The sequence below is a fragment of the Oncorhynchus mykiss genome, chromosome 26 (genome assembly GCF_013265735.2).
Source record: "Oncorhynchus mykiss isolate Arlee chromosome 26, USDA_OmykA_1.1, whole genome shotgun sequence".
Lineage (NCBI taxonomy): Eukaryota > Metazoa > Chordata > Actinopteri > Salmoniformes > Salmonidae > Oncorhynchus > Oncorhynchus mykiss.
Window position 1 is genome coordinate 42,410,166 of NC_048590.1, and position 17,430 is coordinate 42,427,595.

A 17,430-nucleotide genomic window follows, 5' to 3' on the forward strand; every position below is an offset into this window, starting at 1 on the left:
AAGCTACAGATGACACCGACGTAGTCAGTTAACTCCATGGTGCTCTTTTGTAAAAAATAAAGAAATAAACATGTAAAAGCTAACGCAAAATGAACTGAATATATCATTGTTGCAGTCATAGGGTGTAGCTGTCATTTTTATTGTTTTCTTTACCCAGTTTTATTGTTATGTTTACCCAGAAAAGCACCCTGTTCCCATAGAAACCTTTTGGTAGCTCTGGCACAGCTGCATACATTCAAGAGTATAGTTGGGTCATAGCACAAAACAGTTTAGGCCAGGATAAAATCTGATTGGCAGGTTGCCTACAAGCACAATGTTAACGTGTTGCGGAGATTCAATTCAAGGTAAACACAGCAGATGTCAGCTCAATTAGAAATTCCCTTTAAATGTCAAGTGTCATGGGGAAGTTTCACATTTAATCCCGGCCTTAGGAACCACCAGGCCTGACCAGTGTTTTACAGAAATCCGTTGGTTTAGGAACCCATGCCCTGCGCATTTTAGTTCTAGACCAGCAATAACACATCTGATTCAACTAGTGAATCTAATCACCAAGCCCTTGCCTTGATTAGTTGAATCAGGTGTGTTCGTTCTGGGCTGGAACCAAAATGTCCAGTCTTGGGGTCCCTGAAGATGTGTTGGGAAACGATGGCCTACACCAGGGATCATCAACTACACTGAACAGAAATATAAACGCAACATGTAAAGTGTTGGTCCCATGTTTCATGCACTGAAATAAAAAATCCCAGAAATGTTCCATACGCACAAAATGCTTATTTCTCTAAAAAATGTTTGCTGATTTGAACAGAATGATCATTACACAGGTGCACGTTGTGCTGGGGTGGCCACTTTAAAATGAGCAGTTCTGTCTCACAACACAATGCCACAGATGTCTCAAGTTTTGAGGGAGTGTGCAATTGGCATGTTGACTGCAGGAATGTCCACCAGAGCTGTTGCTCTAGAATTGAATGTTAATTTCTCTACCATAAGCTGCCTCCAACATATTTTTAGATAATTTGGCAATACCTCCAACCGGCTTCAAAACTGCAGAACACGTGTAACCACGGTGCTGAGGAGTATTTCTGTCTGTAATAATTATCCTTTGTGGGGGGAAAAACTCATTCTCATTGGCTGTGTCTGGCTCCCCATTGGGTGGGCCTATCCCCTTCCAAGTTGTGTGAAATCCATAGATTAGGGCCTAATGAATTTATTTAAATTGACTGATTTCCTTATATGAACTGTAACTCAGTAAAATCTTTGAAATTGTTGCATGTTATGTTTAATATTTTTGTTAAGTATAGATTCCGCTGACGGACAGTTGTTTCTTCTTCAGCCGATGGTCGGAACATACAGGAATTGCAAATAATTTGCCCAAACAAATAATAATAATATTTGATTAAAACATAATAATTTCAAACCTGGCTTACATTTGTATACGATCACGCGTCTTTATATTATGCGTGGGAATACTTTCTAAATGAAATTCACTTGGAGTTGATTTCCTGGTGTTTTTAGTCTTTCAAATCAAATCAAACTTTATTTGTCACATGCACCAAATACAACAGGCATTTACTGGACCTTACTGTGAAACGGTTACTTACAAGCCCTTAACCAACAGTGCACTTCAAGAAGAGTTAAGAAAATATTTAACAAATAAACTAAAGTACAAAATAATACAAAGTAACACAATAACGAGGCTATATACAGGGGGTACCGGTACCAAGTCAGTGTGCAGGGGTACAGGTTAGTTGAGGTCATTTGTACATGTAGGTAGGGGTAAAGTGACTATGCATAGATAATAAACAGCGAGTAGCAGCAGTGTAAAAAGCAGCTGTTAAGGAGCCTTTTGGTCCTAGACTTGCCGCACAGGTTCCGCATGCCGTGTGGTAGCAGAAAAAACTGTCTATGACTTTGGTGTCTGGAGTCTCTCACAATTTCATGTCTATGTAAATAAAAAAATATTATTAGTGGGAATCCATCTTACACAAAGTAGGGACCACTGGGAGCCAGAGTGAGGTGGCCCCCCTAGCAACCATGCCATCTTTGTCCCTGTGACATGGTGCCCACTGCGTTAGAGGGCCAAAGGGCACATTCTAACCTGCAATACACTCTAGTAATCAGTGCACAGTTATGGCAGTAATCTCCGAGATAACAGCATAAAAATGACGAGAGAGCGAGAGCTGTGTTTTCTGGAGTGAATTAAAACAAGGGTGTGTGAGGTCAACCATATTACAGCTGAACCAAAATATGGGGAGAAATGTAGGGTGGTGGGTGGGGATGACGTTTTTTTGTCCTTTTTTAATGAGGGTTCTGAACTCTCTTCTCTCTCTTGTACTCGTGCCAGACAGGTGGATGGAACAGTTTCAGCCTGTGTGTGATATTAGCAAATGTATTTAAATAATGGCAATGGTGGTCTGGCTGGACTAGTGGCAATGCCACAGCCTCACAGATCTACGGTGTCAGGATGGGTTGGATACCGGCCTACTGCCCTTTCATACAACCTACTGTCATCCTCCCTCTCTCTCTCTTCAGTAAAATCTGAAAAATACCTTTAAAAATATATACATATATAAGAAAGAATGGTAATGTTGTGACGGGTTACATCCATTATACATCCATTATATGTAGATACTTGGTGAAAAGGTCTGCTTAAATAAACCCAAATGCCTGCACACTAACACTACAGACGCAGTGATCCACTGCTTCCGCATCACCTCCAGTATTCATGGGTCGCTAACATCATAAAGTACTACTGTCCTATAGCAAATAAATAACCTTGGTTAAAAACAACATTTATAGGCCATTTAGTGTATTAAACTGAATAATGCAATATCTATTTCATGAAAAGAGACACATAGATGCAGCCTGAATAGTTGGATTCTTGGCTATGGTTTCATATGAGTCACAGGTTTAATGGAGATTGTGTGGAATACCCATCACCATGAAGGCAGCACCAACTGCTTTGGCACTGACTTTGTGTGTGTGTGTGTACACCCATGTGGATGGGTAATGGGTATGTTTTCCCAATGCCATAGAAAGACTAATTCAGTCAAAATAAACAACTTGTCTCGTAATGATTAAAGCCATTTCCCCCTGCCTTCCCCTGAGCCTTGCTCTAATGTGCTACCATTGGCTTAATGAGACGCAGGAGGAGCTGTTGTTGACCTCCAGTAGGGCCTCTGTGATTAGGGGGCAAACAGTGGCCAGACAGGCTCCCTGCCACCTGGGGAAAATGGAGGAGGCATAAAAGGTCCAGCATGTAGTTTTGGGTACGGCTCAATATATTCTGAATGATTTGCGGTACATTTTATCTTGTATCCGGCCTACTGCTACACTTCCCCTCCATAAGTTTGGTTTTTGCTTCTTTTTCCTCTTTCCCCAGCCCAGCTACCCCCAGTCTCTCCTAGACCCAGTCTGCCCTAGCCCCAGCCCAGCTACCCCCAGTCTCTCCTAGACCCAGTCTCTCCTAGCTCCAGCCCAGCTACCCCCAGTCTCTCCTAGACCCAGTCTCTCCTAGCTCCAGCCCAGCTACCCCCAGTCTCTCCTAGACCCAGTCTGCCCTAGCCCCAGCCCAGCTACCCCCAGTCTCTCCTAGACCCAGTCTCTCCTAGCTCCAGCCCAGTTACCCCCAGTCTCTCCTAGACCCAGTCTGCCCTAGCCCCAGCCCAGCTACCCCCAGTCTCTCCTAGACCCAGTCTCTCCTAGCTCCAGCCCAGTTACCCCCAGTCTCTCCTAGCCCCAGCCCAGCTACCCCCAGTCTCTCCTAGACCCAGTCTGCCCTAGCCCCAGCCCAGCTACCCCCAGTCTCTCCTAGACCCAGTCTGCCCTAGTCCCAGCCCAGCTACCCCCAGTCTCTCCTAGACCCAGTCTCTCCTAGCCCCAGCCCAGCTACCCCCAGTCTCTCCTAGACCCAGTCTCTCCTAGCTCCAGCCCAGTTACCCCCAGTCTCTCCTAGCCCCAGCCCAGCTACCCCCAGTCTCTCCTAGACCCAGTCTTCCCTAGCCCCAGCCCAGCTACCCCCAGTCTCTCCTAGACCCAGTCTCTCCTAGCTCCAGCCCAGTTACCCCCAGTCTCTCCTAACGCCAGCCCAGCTAACCCCAGTCTCTCCTTCCCCTAGTCCCAGCCCAGCTATCCCCAGCCTCGCCTAGCCCTAGCCTAGTTTTTCCTTAGCCCTAGTCTAGTTTTCCCCCAACCTTCACCAGCCCTAACTCCCCAAGTCTTCCCCGGTCTATCCTATCCCCAGCCCAGCATGCTGCAACCTCCCTAAGTCTCAACCCAGATTCCCCCACATTTCCCAGCCTTCCCCAGCCTTTCCCAGCATTGTACCAACTCAGTGTCCCCAAGCCCAGATTCCCCCAACTCCATCCCATGTTCCCTCAGCCTTCCTTAGCTCCAGGCCAGCACCAGCTTCCCCAGGCTGCACTAGCTGCTCCAGGCCAGCACCAGCTAACCCAGACTTCCCCAGGCTTCCCTAGCTCCAGCCCAGTGCCAGATTCCCCCAGACTTTCTTAGCTCCAGCCCAGCGACAGATTCCCCCAGACTTCTCTAGTTCCAGCCAAGTGCCAGCTTCCCCCAGACGTCCCTAGCTCCAGCCCAGCAACAGACTCACAAAGATTCCCCAGAATTCCCTAGCTCCAACCCAGCGCCAGCTTTCCCCAGACTACCCTAGCTCCAGCCCAGTGCCAGCTTTCCCAGATTCCCCAGACTTCCCTAGCTTTAGCCCAGTGCCAGATTTCCCAGGCTTCCTTAGCTCCAGCCCAGTGCCAGATTCCCCCAGATTCCCCCAGACTTCCCTAGTAGAAGGGCTGCTCAGTGGAATGTGAGGAAGATGTGTATCGTTTAATTGGACAGGGCGACTACTGACCTGGAACTCTGCCAAACAGAGCTTTTGGCCTAGATGTGTGTTTACAAACTTGTTACAGATAAGAAAGAGGGAGCGGGAGAAGACAGGGAGAACAAACAGAACGCGTAAAGGGAAAGGGACGTGTGTGTGGCTCAGTTGGTAGAGCATGGCACTTGCAATGCCAGGATTGTGGGTTTGATTCCCGCTGTGTTCTTTCTACCCATACAAAATGTATCAATGCACTACTTTTAGTTGCTTTTGATAAAAGTGTCTGCTAAATGACATATCATTACATGGGAAGAACCAAATACACTGAAGGGAGACCCAGGAAAAAACATGGTTCCTCGTCCGGTGCATTGGCATAGACAGAAATTCATTGGTGGGTGGGCTTGCAGAAATGTATGTGGATTATGAGCTGTCTTGTTTGCCAAATAAACAAATTAGGCACTGGTATGATGCATATACTGTAGCCATAAAAGCACAGTGACATTCAGTGCATTTGGAAAGTATTCAGACTCCTTGACTTTTTCCACATTTTGTTACCTTACAGCCTTGTTCTAAAATGGAGGAAATTATTATTTTTCCTCATCAATCTACACACAACACCCCATAAACAGGTTTTTAGAAATGTTCTCAAATGTATATTAAAAAAATCCTTATTTACATAAGTATTCAGACCCTTTGCTATGAGACTCGAAATTGAGCTCAGGTGCATCCTGTTGATCCATTGATCATCTTTGAGTTGTTTCTTCAACTTGATTGGAGTCCACCTGTGGTAAATTGGACATGATTTGGAAAGATACACACCAGTCAATATAAGATCCCACATTTGACAGTGCATGTCAGAGCAAAAACCAAGCCATAAGGTCGAAGGAATTGTCCCTAGAGCTCTTAGACAGGATTGTGTTGAGGCACAGATCTGGGGAAGGGTACCAAAAAATGTCAGCTGCATTGAAGGTCCCCAAGAACACAGTAGCCTCCATCATTCTTAAATGGAAGAAGTTTGGAACCACCAAGACTCTTCTTAGAGCTGGCCACCTGGCCAAACTGAGCAATCGTGGTAGAAGGGCCTTGGTCAGGGAGGTGACTTAGAACCCGATGGTCACTCTGACAGAGCTCCAGAGTTCCTCTGTGGAGATGGTTGTTCTTCTGGAAAGTTCTCCCATCTCTGCAGCACTCCACCAAATCAGGCCTTTATGGTAGAGTGGCCAGACGGAAGCAACTCCTCAGTAAAAGGCACATGACAGTCTGCTTGGAGTTTGGCAAAAGGCACCTAAAGACTCTCTCAGACCATGAGAAACAAAATGATCCAGTCTGATGAAACCAAATTGAACTCTTTGGCCTGAATGCCAAGCGTCACGTCTGGCGGAAACCTGGCACCATCCCTACGGTGAAACATGGTGGTGGCAGCATCATGCTGTGGGGAGGGTTTTTAGTGGCAGGGACTGGGAGACTTGTCAGGATCAAGGGAAAGATGAATGGAACAAAGTACAGAGAGCTCATTGATGAAAACCTTCTCCAGAACGCTCAGGACCTCAGACTGGGGCAAAGGTTCAGCTTCCAACAGGACATTGACCCTAAGCACAGAGCCAAGACAATGCAGGAATGACTTCAGGACAAGTCTCTGAATGCTCTTGAGTGGTCCAGCCAGTGCCCGGACTTGAACCCGATTGAACATCTCTGGAGAGACCTGAAAATTGCTCTACAACGACGCTCCCCATCCAACCTGACGGAGCTTGAGAGGATCTGCAGAGAAGAATGGGAATGTCATATCCAAGAAGACTCGAGTCTGTAATAACTGCCAAAGGTGCTTCAAGAAAGTACTGAGTAAAGGGTCTGAATATGTATGTAAATATACATTTCAGTTTAAATAGATGTTTTTAATTATTAGCAAAACTTTTTTAAACAGTTTTTGCTTCATCATTATAGGCTATTGTGTGTAGATTGAGGGGGAAAAAACATTTAAATACATTTTTGAATAAGGCTGTGGAATGTGGAAAAAGTTCAAGAGTCTGGATACTTTCCAAATGCACTGTATGCCTCAATGCAGTCATATTTGTGGTTTATTGGGGGTGTGGCTTTCAGTTAGTTATTTTTGGCAACCCGTCCTGTGAGAATGAATGTCACCCCAGGTCATGAGTTCTGTTATATTTAATCAAATCTGACTAACAAAGTGCACTTCAACTTGAAGTGCTGTCAATTCTATCTGATGGTGTTTGCATGTTTAGATAAAAATACAAATAATGTCCTGTTTGGAACACTGGAAATTAAAGGGCATATTCATTTTTTGCTCAATCTGAGTGGGTGGGCCTGGATGAGCTTGTTTTGGTGCTCGAGATCTAACATTAACGTACCCTAGTGGTCTCTAATACTGAGACTTGGACAAATGGTATGAGTGTCGCCCCAAATGGGACCCTATTCTATTTATTGGGCCCATAGTGCACCATTTCTTACCAGAGCCATATGTAGGAAATAAAGTACCATTAGGAACGTACTCATGTGCTGTTTCTCAAATGACAAATCAGACCCACTTGACTTGTGCAACTCTCCTTACAGATGGACTAACAGTAGTTAGTTAGCACTAAACAAATCAGTACCAGGAAGCCTTTATAGAGGGGGGGGGGTTCCAACCATTTCTGAGGAGGCATTTCTGAGAAAACACACTAAAGCCTTTGATGAGTCAGAGTGACTGTGTGTGTCAGCCAGGGAGAGGATGAAGTACAGATATCCTGTGTATGTGCTTGTTTGTGTGCGCATAACCAGTGTGCATGTGGGTGTAACGAGTCAAATTAAGTGTGTGTGTGTGTGGTCTCGGGTTATCGTCGGAGCATCCTTGAGGTGAATGTAGACGGTTTAATAAGGACAGACAGGGAGTAGACTGGCTGGCAGTGGCTGCTCAAGACATACAGTTGTGCTAACAGTCATACACATTGAAAAGAGAGTATCTCCACACATATCCAGATGGAGCACCGCAGTCATTCAAATAAATAAACATGACTAAAGAACGAAGGGAACTGTACAGCAGAGGAGGCTGGTGGGGGGAGCTTTAGGAGGACGGGCTCATTGTAATGGCAGGAATAGAGGGGTACCAAACACATGTTTACAATATGTTTGGCTCCATTCTATTGATTATAGGAGGAACGTTTTGACAGACAAGGTCCTTTATCAGCAGTATCATGTGTTTGATAAGCAGTCATAGGCTGAATGGTATAAAAAGGCTATGGAACCTAAGGCCCTGTACTGCTTCCATCTCTGCCACTGCAGACAGGTCTTCATTGTAAATACGAATTTGTTCTTAATTGACCTACCTGTATAAACCTAAGGTTAAATAAGGTAGGTAGCTGGCACACACACACACACGTTGTTTATTTTGACTGAATTAGCGTTTCTAGGGCATTGGGAAAACATATCCACTACACATCCGCATGGGTACACACACGTACAAATACACTCAGTTCTTACATTTGAGAATAGTTGTGTGTTACAGTCATGGGTGGTGGGAGGTGGCTGAACCCTGGTGGTGCTGTGGGAGAGAGAGTTAATGATGATGGTGGGAGGTGGCTGAACCCTGGTGGTGCTGTGGGAAAGAGAGTTAATGATGATGGTGGGAGGTGGCTGAACCCTGGTGGTGCTGTGGGAGAGAGAGTTAATGATGGTGAGAGGTGGCTGAACCCTGGTGCTGCTGTGGGAGAGAGAGTTAATGATGATGGTGGGAGGTGGCTGAACCCTGGTGGTGCTGTGGGAGAGAGAGTTAATGATGGTGAGAGGTGGCTGAACCCTGGTGCTGCTGTGGGAGAGAGAGTTAATGATGATGGTGGGAGGTGGCTGAACCCTGGTGGTGCTGTGGGAGAGAGAGTTAATGATGATGGTGGGAGGTGGCTGAACCCTGGTGGTGCTGTGGGAGAGAGAGTTAATGATGATGGTGGGAGGTGGCTGAACCCTGGTGGTGCTGTGGGAGAGAGAGTTAATGATGATGGTGGGAGGTGGCTGAACCCTGGTGCTGCTGTGGGAGAGAGAGTTAATGATGATGGTGGGAGGTGGCTGAACCCTGGTGGTGCTGTGGGAGAGAGAGTTAATGATGATGGTGGGAGGTGGCTGAACCCTGGTGCTGCTGTGGGAGAGAGAGTTAATGATGATGGTGGGAGGTGGCTGAACCCTGGTGGTGCTGTGGGAGAGAGAGTTAATGATGATGGTGGGAGGTGGCTGAACCCTGGTGCTGCTGTGGGAGAGAGAGTTAATGATGATGGTGGGAGGTGGCTGAACCCTGGTGGTGCTGTGGGAGAGAGTTAATGATGATGGTGGGAGGTGGCTGGACCCTGGTGGTGCTGTGGGAGAGAGAGTTAATGATGATGGTGGGAGGTGGCTGAACCCTGGTGCTGCTGTGGGAGAGAGAGTTAATGATGGTGGGAGGTGGCTGAACCCTGGTGGTGCTGTGGGAGAGAGAGTTAATGATGATGGTGGGAGGTGGCTGAACCCTGGTGGTGCTGTGGGAGAGAGAGTTAATGATGGTGGTGGGAGGTGGCTGGACCCTGGTGCTGCTGTGGGAGAGAGAGTTAATGATGATGGTGGGAGGTGGCTGAACCCTGGTGGTGCTGTGGGAGAGAGAGTTATTGATGATGGTGGGAGGTGGCTGAACCCTGGTGGTGCTGTGGGAGAGAGAGTTAATGATGATGGTGGGAGGTGGCTGAACCCTGGTGGTGCTGTGGGAGAGAGAGTTAATGATGATGGTGGGAGGTGGCTGAACCCTGGTGGTGCTGTGGGAGAGAGAGTTAATGATGATGGTGGGAGGTGGCTGAACCCTGGTGCTGCTGTGGGAGAGAGAGTTAATGAGGATGGTTGGAGGTGGCTGGACCCTGGTGGTGCTGTGGGAGAGATAATTAATGATAGTAAGAGGTGGCTGAACCCTGGTGGTGCTGTGGGAGAGGGAGTTAATGATGGTGGGAGGTGACTGAACCCTGGTGGTGCTGTGGGAGAGAGAGTTAATGATGATGGTGGGAAGTGGCTGGACCCTGGTGTTGCTGTGGGAGAGAGAGTTAATGATGATGGTGAGAGGTGGCTGAACCCTGGTGCTGCTGTGGGAGAGAGAGTTAATGATGATGGTGGGAGGTGGCTGAACCCTGGTGCTGCTGTGGGAGAGAGAGTTAATGATAGTGAGAGGTGGCTGGACCCTGGTGGTGCTGTGGGAGAGGGAGTTAATGATAGTGAGAGGTGGCTGGACCCTGGTGGTGCTGTGGGAGAGAGAGTTAATGATAATGAGAGGTGGCTGGACCCTGGTGGTGCTGTGGGAGAGAGAGTTAATGATAATGAGAGGTGGCTGAACCCTGGTGGTGCTGTGGGAGAGAGAGTTAATGATAGTGAGAGGTGGCTGGACCCTGGTGGTGCTGTGGGAGAGAGAGTTAATGATGATGGTGGGAGGTGGCTGAACCCTGGTGGTGCTGTGGGAGAGAGAGTTAATGATGATGGTGGGAGGTGGCTGGACCCTGGTGGTGCTGTGGGAGAGAGAGTTAATGATGATGGTGGGAGGTGGCTGAACCCTGGTGGTGCTGTGGGAGAGAGAGTTAATGATAGTGAGAGGTGGCTGGACCCTGGTGGTGCTGTGGGAGAGAGAGTTAATGATAATGAGAGGTGGCTGAACCCTGGTGGTGCTGTGGGAGAGGGAGTTAATGATGGTGGGAGGTGACTGAACCCTGGTGGTGCTGTGGGAGAGAGAGTTAATGATGATGGTGGGAGGTGGCTGAACCCTGGTGGTGCTGTGGGAGAGAGAGTTAATGATGATGGTGGGAGGTGGCTGGACCCTGGTGGTGCTGTGGGAGAGAGAGTTAATGATGATGGTGGGAGGTGGCTGAACCCTGGTGCTGCTGTGGGAGAGAGAGTTAATGATGATGGTGGGAGGTGGCTGAACCCTGGTGGTGCTGTGGGAGAGAGAGTTAATGATGATGGTGGGAGGTGGCTGAACCCTGGTGCTGCTGTGGGAGAGAGAGTTAATGATGATGGAGGGTGGTTGTGTGGGTGCGTTCTTGACTTTGGCTCCTGCCCTGCCCCCAGGGGCCCCAGTGGCATGGAAGCTTGTTTGTTGTTATCAGTGACCCATAGAGCCGGGGCTCCTGTGTTAAGCGAGGCCTGAATTGGTCATCTCTCTGTAGGTGATGGCTTTGTTATGGAAGGTTTGGGAATCGCTTCCTTTTAGGTGGTTGTAGAATTGAATGGCTCTTTTCTGGATTTTTATAATTAGCGGGTATCGGCCTAATTCTGCTCTGCATGAATTATTTGATGTTTTAAGTTTTACGTTGTCTCAATTTGGTGTGTGTCCCATTTTGTGAATTATTGGTTGGTGAGCGGACCCCAGACCTCACAACCATAAAGGGCAATGGGTTCTATAACTGATATTTTAAGTATTTTTAGCCAGATCCTAATTGGTATGTCGAATTTTATCTTCCTTTTGATGGAATAGAATGCCCTTCTTGCCATGTCTCTCAGATCGTTCAGAGCTTTGTGAAAGTTACCTGTGGTGCTGATGTTTAGGCCAAGGTATGTATAGTTTGTGTGCTCTAGGGCAACGGTGTCTAGATGGAATTTGTATTTGTGGTCCTGGCGACTGGACCTTTTTTGGAACACCATTATTTTGGTCTTAGAGATTTACTGTCAGGGCCCTGGTCTGTCAGAATCTGTGCAGAAAATCTAAGTGCTGCTGTAGGCCCTTCTTGGTTGGTGACAGAAGCACCAGATCATCAGCAAACAGACATTTGACTTCAGATTCTAGTAGGGTGAGGCAGGGTAGTGCAGACTTTTATTCTAGTGCACTCGCCAATTCGTTGATAAAAATGTTGAAGAGGGTGTGGCTTGAGCTGCATCCCTGTCTCACCCCACGGCCCTGTGGGAAGATGTGTGTTTTTTTGCCTATTTTAACCGCACACTTGTTGTTTGTGTACATGGATTTTATAATGTTGTATGTTTTCTTCCCAATCACCACGTGCCTCCATCAATTTGTATAGCAGACCTTCATGCCAAAATGAGTCAAAGTCTTTTTTTAAATCAACATGAGAAGACTTTGCCTTTGTTTTGGTTTGTTTGTCAATTAGGATGTGCAGCGTGAATATGTGGTCTGTCGTTTGTTAATTTGGTAAAAAGCCAATTTGACATTTGCTCAGTACATTGTTTTCACTGGGGAAATGTATGAGTCGGCTGTTAATGATAATGCAGAGGCTTTTCCCAAGGTTGCTGTTGACGCATGTCCCACGGTAGTAATTGGGGTCAGATTTGTCTCCACTTTTGTGGATTGGGGTTATCAATCCTTGGTTGCGAATATTGGGGAAGATTCCAGAGCTAAGGATGATGTTAACAATTTAAGTATAACCAATTGAAATTTGTTGTCTGTATATTTGATCATTTCATCGAGGATACCATCAACACCACATGCCTTTTTGGGTTGGAGGGTTTTTATTTTGTCCTGTAGCTCATTCAAGGTAATTGGAGAATCCAGTGGGTTTAATAGTTAATTCTAAGATTTCTATTTGATCATGTATATGTTTTTGCTCTTTGTTATAGAGCCAAAAATAATGGAGAAGTGGTTTACCCATACATCTCCATTTGGATAGATAATTATTCGTGTTGTTTAGTGTTTTCTAATTTTCCCAGAAGTGGTTAGTCTATGGATTCTTCAATTACATTGAGCTGATTTCTGACCTGCTGTTCCTCCTTTTTCCATAGTGTAATTCTGTATTGTTTTAGTGATTCACCATAGTGAATGCGTAGACTCAGGTTTTCTGGGTCTCTATGTTTTTGGTTGGACAGATTTCTCAATTTCTTTCTTAGATTTTTACATTCTTCATCAAACCATTTGTCATTGTTGTTCATTTTCTTCAGTTTTCTGTTTAGATTTTTTGGGGATTAGATAGGGAAGCTGAGAGGTCAAATATAATGTTAACATTTTCTACTGACAAATTTACACCTTCACTATAACCTTCACTATGTCCAGGAAGTTGCCTAGAAGGTATTGAATTTGTTGTTGCCTAATTGTTTTTTGGTAGGTGTCCACAGTACATTCCTTCCATCTATAGCATTTCTTAATATTACTGAGTTCCTTTGGCTTTGATGCCTCATGATTGAGTATTGCTCTGTTCATTTGCTATGATCTGATAGGGGTGTCAATGGGATGAACGCTCTGAGAGACTCTGGGTTGAGGTCAGTGATAAAGTAGTCTACAGTACTACTGCCAAGAGATGAGCTGTAGGTGTAACAACCATAGGAGTCCCAGCGTGTGACAGATCTGCAGTAGTTGTGACCAGTTTTTGTTGGTTATGTTGTCATAGGGGCATATGGGGGAGGGAATGCTGTCACTTCTAGGCAGGTGTTTGTTCCGCTGTGTGCTGAGGGTGTCAGGTTCTTGTTCGGTTCTGGCATTTAGGTCGCCACAGACTCTGACCTTCATCTGCCTGCTGGTCTCAGCCGTCTGACTGTCTCTCTCTCGATGGGTCTCTCATTGTCTCTCTCTCTCTGGGTTTCTCTATCTCGCTTCTCTCTCTCTCTCTCTCTCTCTCTCTCTCATTGTCTCCCGATTGGGCTCTCGCTCTCTCTCTGTCCCACTTTCTGTTTGTGTCTGTCTTTCTCTCTCTCTCGCTTTTGCTTGCTATTTCCATCTGGCCTGTCATGTCTGCCCACAGGATGGATATCTCCACTACAAATGTACCACTCTACCTCTCCAAGGGTGCACTTGGGCTAGTGCCATTCACATGTACACAACATCAGGAATCTTGCTTAGATATTACAACATATAGCTTGAATTTAATAATTTACCTGATTTCTTTGTCCTTCTGTCTCTGTATCTCTGCCTTTCTCTCTGTGTCTCTGTGTGTTTAACTACTGTGAGGATGTCTCTGTTTTTTTTAACTTCTGTAAGTGAGGATTTGTCAATAAAGACCATCAAAAGTCTCTCTTCTCTCTCTCCCTCCTCCCCACTCTCTCTTTGTCTTTCGCTTTCCCTCTCTCTCACCTCCCTCTCTCTGGCTGTCCCCTCTCATTTCTCTCTCTCTCTCTCTCTGATTTAATCGGGGTTGTTTATCGATGTGAGGGTGTGATTGGTATGGAGAAAAGCTGGGTGTGTAACTGACTGAGGTTGTTTATTGTCTCTGTCTCCAGGAAGTTGTCTCTCTGCCAGGCTCTGACCTTCATCTGCCTGCTGGTCTCTGCCGTCTACCTGTCCTCCCAGCCCAGCGTAAGTTAGTTCTTCACTACCTTCTCCAGCACACCTCATTAATCAATCATTATTTTTTCCCCATTTTTTTATTCTTTGGGAGGGGGGGGGGGGGGGGGGGGGGGGGGGGGGGGGGTGTTAGAATACCATTTTGGTATTTTGTATATAGTTATTTGTTTCAAAATGTATACCTTCACCAATTTGGCCACATGGGTACATTTGGGCTACTTGTGTGGGACACCTGGGTGACTTCATGATAAATGTCATGTAGCACACTCATTTTGGAAGTTATCATTCTGAAACTTTGCACAAGTACTGTTGCCCCCTTATATTTTTCACTGAAATTGTCCCCATCATCCTATCTGAATGTTTGTTTTATCTTGTTCATTTTAAAGATGATACAACAATAAAAATATAAAACGTATGGTTTCCTTCATTGTTTTATCTAAACCAGATATATTGTGTTATATTCTCCTACATTCAATTCACATGTACACAAACTTCAGAGTGTTTTCTGTCAAATGGTACCAAGAATATGCATATCCTTGGTTCTGTGCCTGAGCTACAGGCTGTTAGATTTGGGTATGTCTTCAGGCGGAAATTGCACAAAGTAGGGGGGGAGCTGTAAGAGGTTTTAACACTGATAGACATGTCCACAGCGCCTGCTGAGGGCTGGGTTTCACGTCGCTAAAGCAGTTTCTTATTTCTCTCCACAGCCCTGCTGCACAGCCGCGAGAGAGTAACAATTATACAGTATACGTGTGAACGAACAGAATTTGTCAAATTAAGCACTTAACTGTTCTGCGAGCGTGTGATTTCATGTTGTCAAGATAACACTACTAAATAATGAAAATTAACACTTTCGCTAGGAAAGCTTTTGGAAACCTCAGACAAGAATGTTTGGATTCTTACTGAATCTGACTGGATGCCCACGGTTTTGAGTCAACTCATGAAACAATGCTACATTAATGGGACATTTCCAATCATTCCAATCAAATGGCTGACGTGAAATGGAATTGAACCCATCCTGGCTGGACGCTTTATAAACTCACAGACCTCATTCAGTAGCCTGCTCCCAGATCTGTTTGTGCATTCTTGCCAACTCCTATTGGCTTGACAATGACCATAGGAGTTGGCAAGACAGCAGAAACAGGTCTGAGAACAGGGCCTGATTAGTCTGATGCTCTAATCTGTGCAAAGAAAGTTTGTGTACCAAATGGCACTCTATTCCCTATATAGTGCACTATTAACCCTAACCCTATGGGCCCTGGTCAAAAGTAGTGGCCTATATAAGGAATAGGGTGCCATTTGGGACACAAATCCCTGTTCTCCAGTGTTTCCCTGAGGAAAATCCAGGTCATTTAGATAATATAGAAATCAAAGTGCTCCAACTAGTATCAGATGTGATGAGGGGTCCAGCTGGCACGGCGATTGAGGTTCTGGAAGAAAGGAGCTGATTGGAATGTTTGTGTAGCGTTTAGCCTGCTAATGGAGGCGGGGATGGCGGCATGTTCCTATAGGGCTGGTAGTTGCTCTCCATCTCTCTCCCATCTGGGCACTCTCTAATTGCTGCGTTGCCCCTTGCTTCTCCTTCAAGCGGAGCGGCCATCTTTCATCACTGTTTGTCTGGTTGTCAGGGAGAGCCTGAGGGCAAAGGAGGCTTTCCTGACACACGTACACACACCCCTCACACTCCCCCACACAGACCTCCTCCTGACATTGACGCACTGATAGACCGTTTTAAAATGTGGCAGCAAAACTGAACTTGAGGTTGAATTTACAGCCTTGTTAACACCATCTCTTGGTCCTGGACTCTTTCTTTCGTTCTTTCACTCTTTCACTCTCTCTCTCTCTCACTCACTCACTAACTCGCACACACACAAAAACCCTCCGGTGGCTGAGACAGTCAACCATTGCCCAGCCATGTCCGTTAACCCTCAGCCAATCATCCGTGTCATTCCTCTGACTGGGTTATAGTGAAAAGGGGAGTGATCAAATGGAGCACTTTACAGGTGTTTGTCTGACTAAGGTAGGCATGTGCCAAACTCTTGAAGTCAACTAAGGTGAAATCATGTCATGGGCGGGATCTGAACCCGGCTCACCCACGGTAGAGACCAAAGTCTCAAATCAAAAGTGTATTGGTTGCATATTTTATAGAGGTTGCAGCAAAATGCTTAAGTTACTAGCTCCTAACAATGCAGTATCATGTCAAACAAGTACACAAATAATAAACAAGATATAACAAATACATTCAAAACACAACAGGAAATCAAGATTATAGAGTATTTTGTTTAGATCATTTAAGAAAAAAATTATTACTAAATACATTTAATCCCACTTTTTAACACAACAAAATGTGTAAAAATCAAGGGGTATGAATACTTTCTGAAGCCCCTGTAGATGTATGTGAATGATGTGTGTAGACAATATGGACAGTATGTGAATAGAAAGGTGTGTATAGCAGTAGTTATATAGGATGAGCCATGACTAGAATACACTATATACATGTTAATTAGGTAAAACAGTATGTAAACATTATTAAAGTGACCAGTGTTCAATGACTCTATGCACATAGGGCAGTGATCTCTAAGGTGTGGGGTAGATAACCCGGTTGTAGCCGGCTAGTGACCGTGTCTTAGGTACAGGGCAGGGTACTGGGCTGAGGCCGGCTAGTAGTGACTGTGCCTCTCGATCCCAGATTTGATGGTCCCAGTCTCTTGATGCACCTGTACTGTCTCCTCCTTCTAGACGGTAGCAGGATGAACAGGCCATGTCTCGGGGGGCTGGGGTCCTTGATCTTCTTGGCCTTCCTGTGACACCGGGTGCTGTAGATGTCCTGGAGAGCAGGCAATGTGCCCCTGATGAAGCATTGGGCTGACTACACCACCCTCTGGAGAGCCCTGCAGTTGCTGGCGATGTGATTGCCGTACCAGGCGCTGATACAGCCCGACAGGATGCTCTCAGTGGTGCAAGTTTGTGAGGGTCTTAGGGGCCAAGCCAAATTTCTTCAGCCTCCTTATGTTGAAGAGGTGCTGTTGCGCCTTCTTCACCACACTGTCTGTCTGTGTGAAGGGACCATTTCAGGTCACCAGTGATGTGCACGCCGAGGAACATGAAACATTTTACCCTCTCCGTCGATGTGGATGGGGGTGTGCTCTCTGCTGTCTCCTGTAGTCTACGATCAGCTCCTTCATTTTGTTGACGTTGAGGGAGAGGTTATTTTCCTGGCACCACTCCACCAGGTCTCTCACCTCCTCCCTGTTGGCCGTCTCGTCATTGTTGGTAATCAGGCCTACTACTGTTGTGTCGTCAGCAAACTTGATGATTGAGTTGGAGACCTGCTTGGCCACACACTCATGGGTGAACAGGGAGTACAATGTTAGAAACTTGACATTGATTT

The 17,430-nt window shown here is 46.1% G+C and overlaps 1 protein-coding gene and 1 non-coding gene across 2 annotated transcripts in view; both read left to right on the plus strand.

Moving 5' to 3' along the window:
* The window catches only part of LOC110506161 (ADAMTS-like protein 5), a 64,059-nt gene that overhangs the window by 12,460 nt on the left and 34,169 nt on the right, over positions 1–17,430 (plus strand). Inside the window, exon 2 of the mRNA XM_036963236.1 lies at positions 13,976–14,051. Within this exon, the coding sequence (XP_036819131.1) occupies positions 13,976–14,051 (76 nt within the window). The remainder of the gene's footprint in view (positions 1–13,975; positions 14,052–17,430) is intronic.
* On the plus strand, positions 4,978–5,054 carry trnaa-ugc. Its single transcript has one exon. It is a non-coding gene; the product is annotated as a tRNA-Ala (tRNA).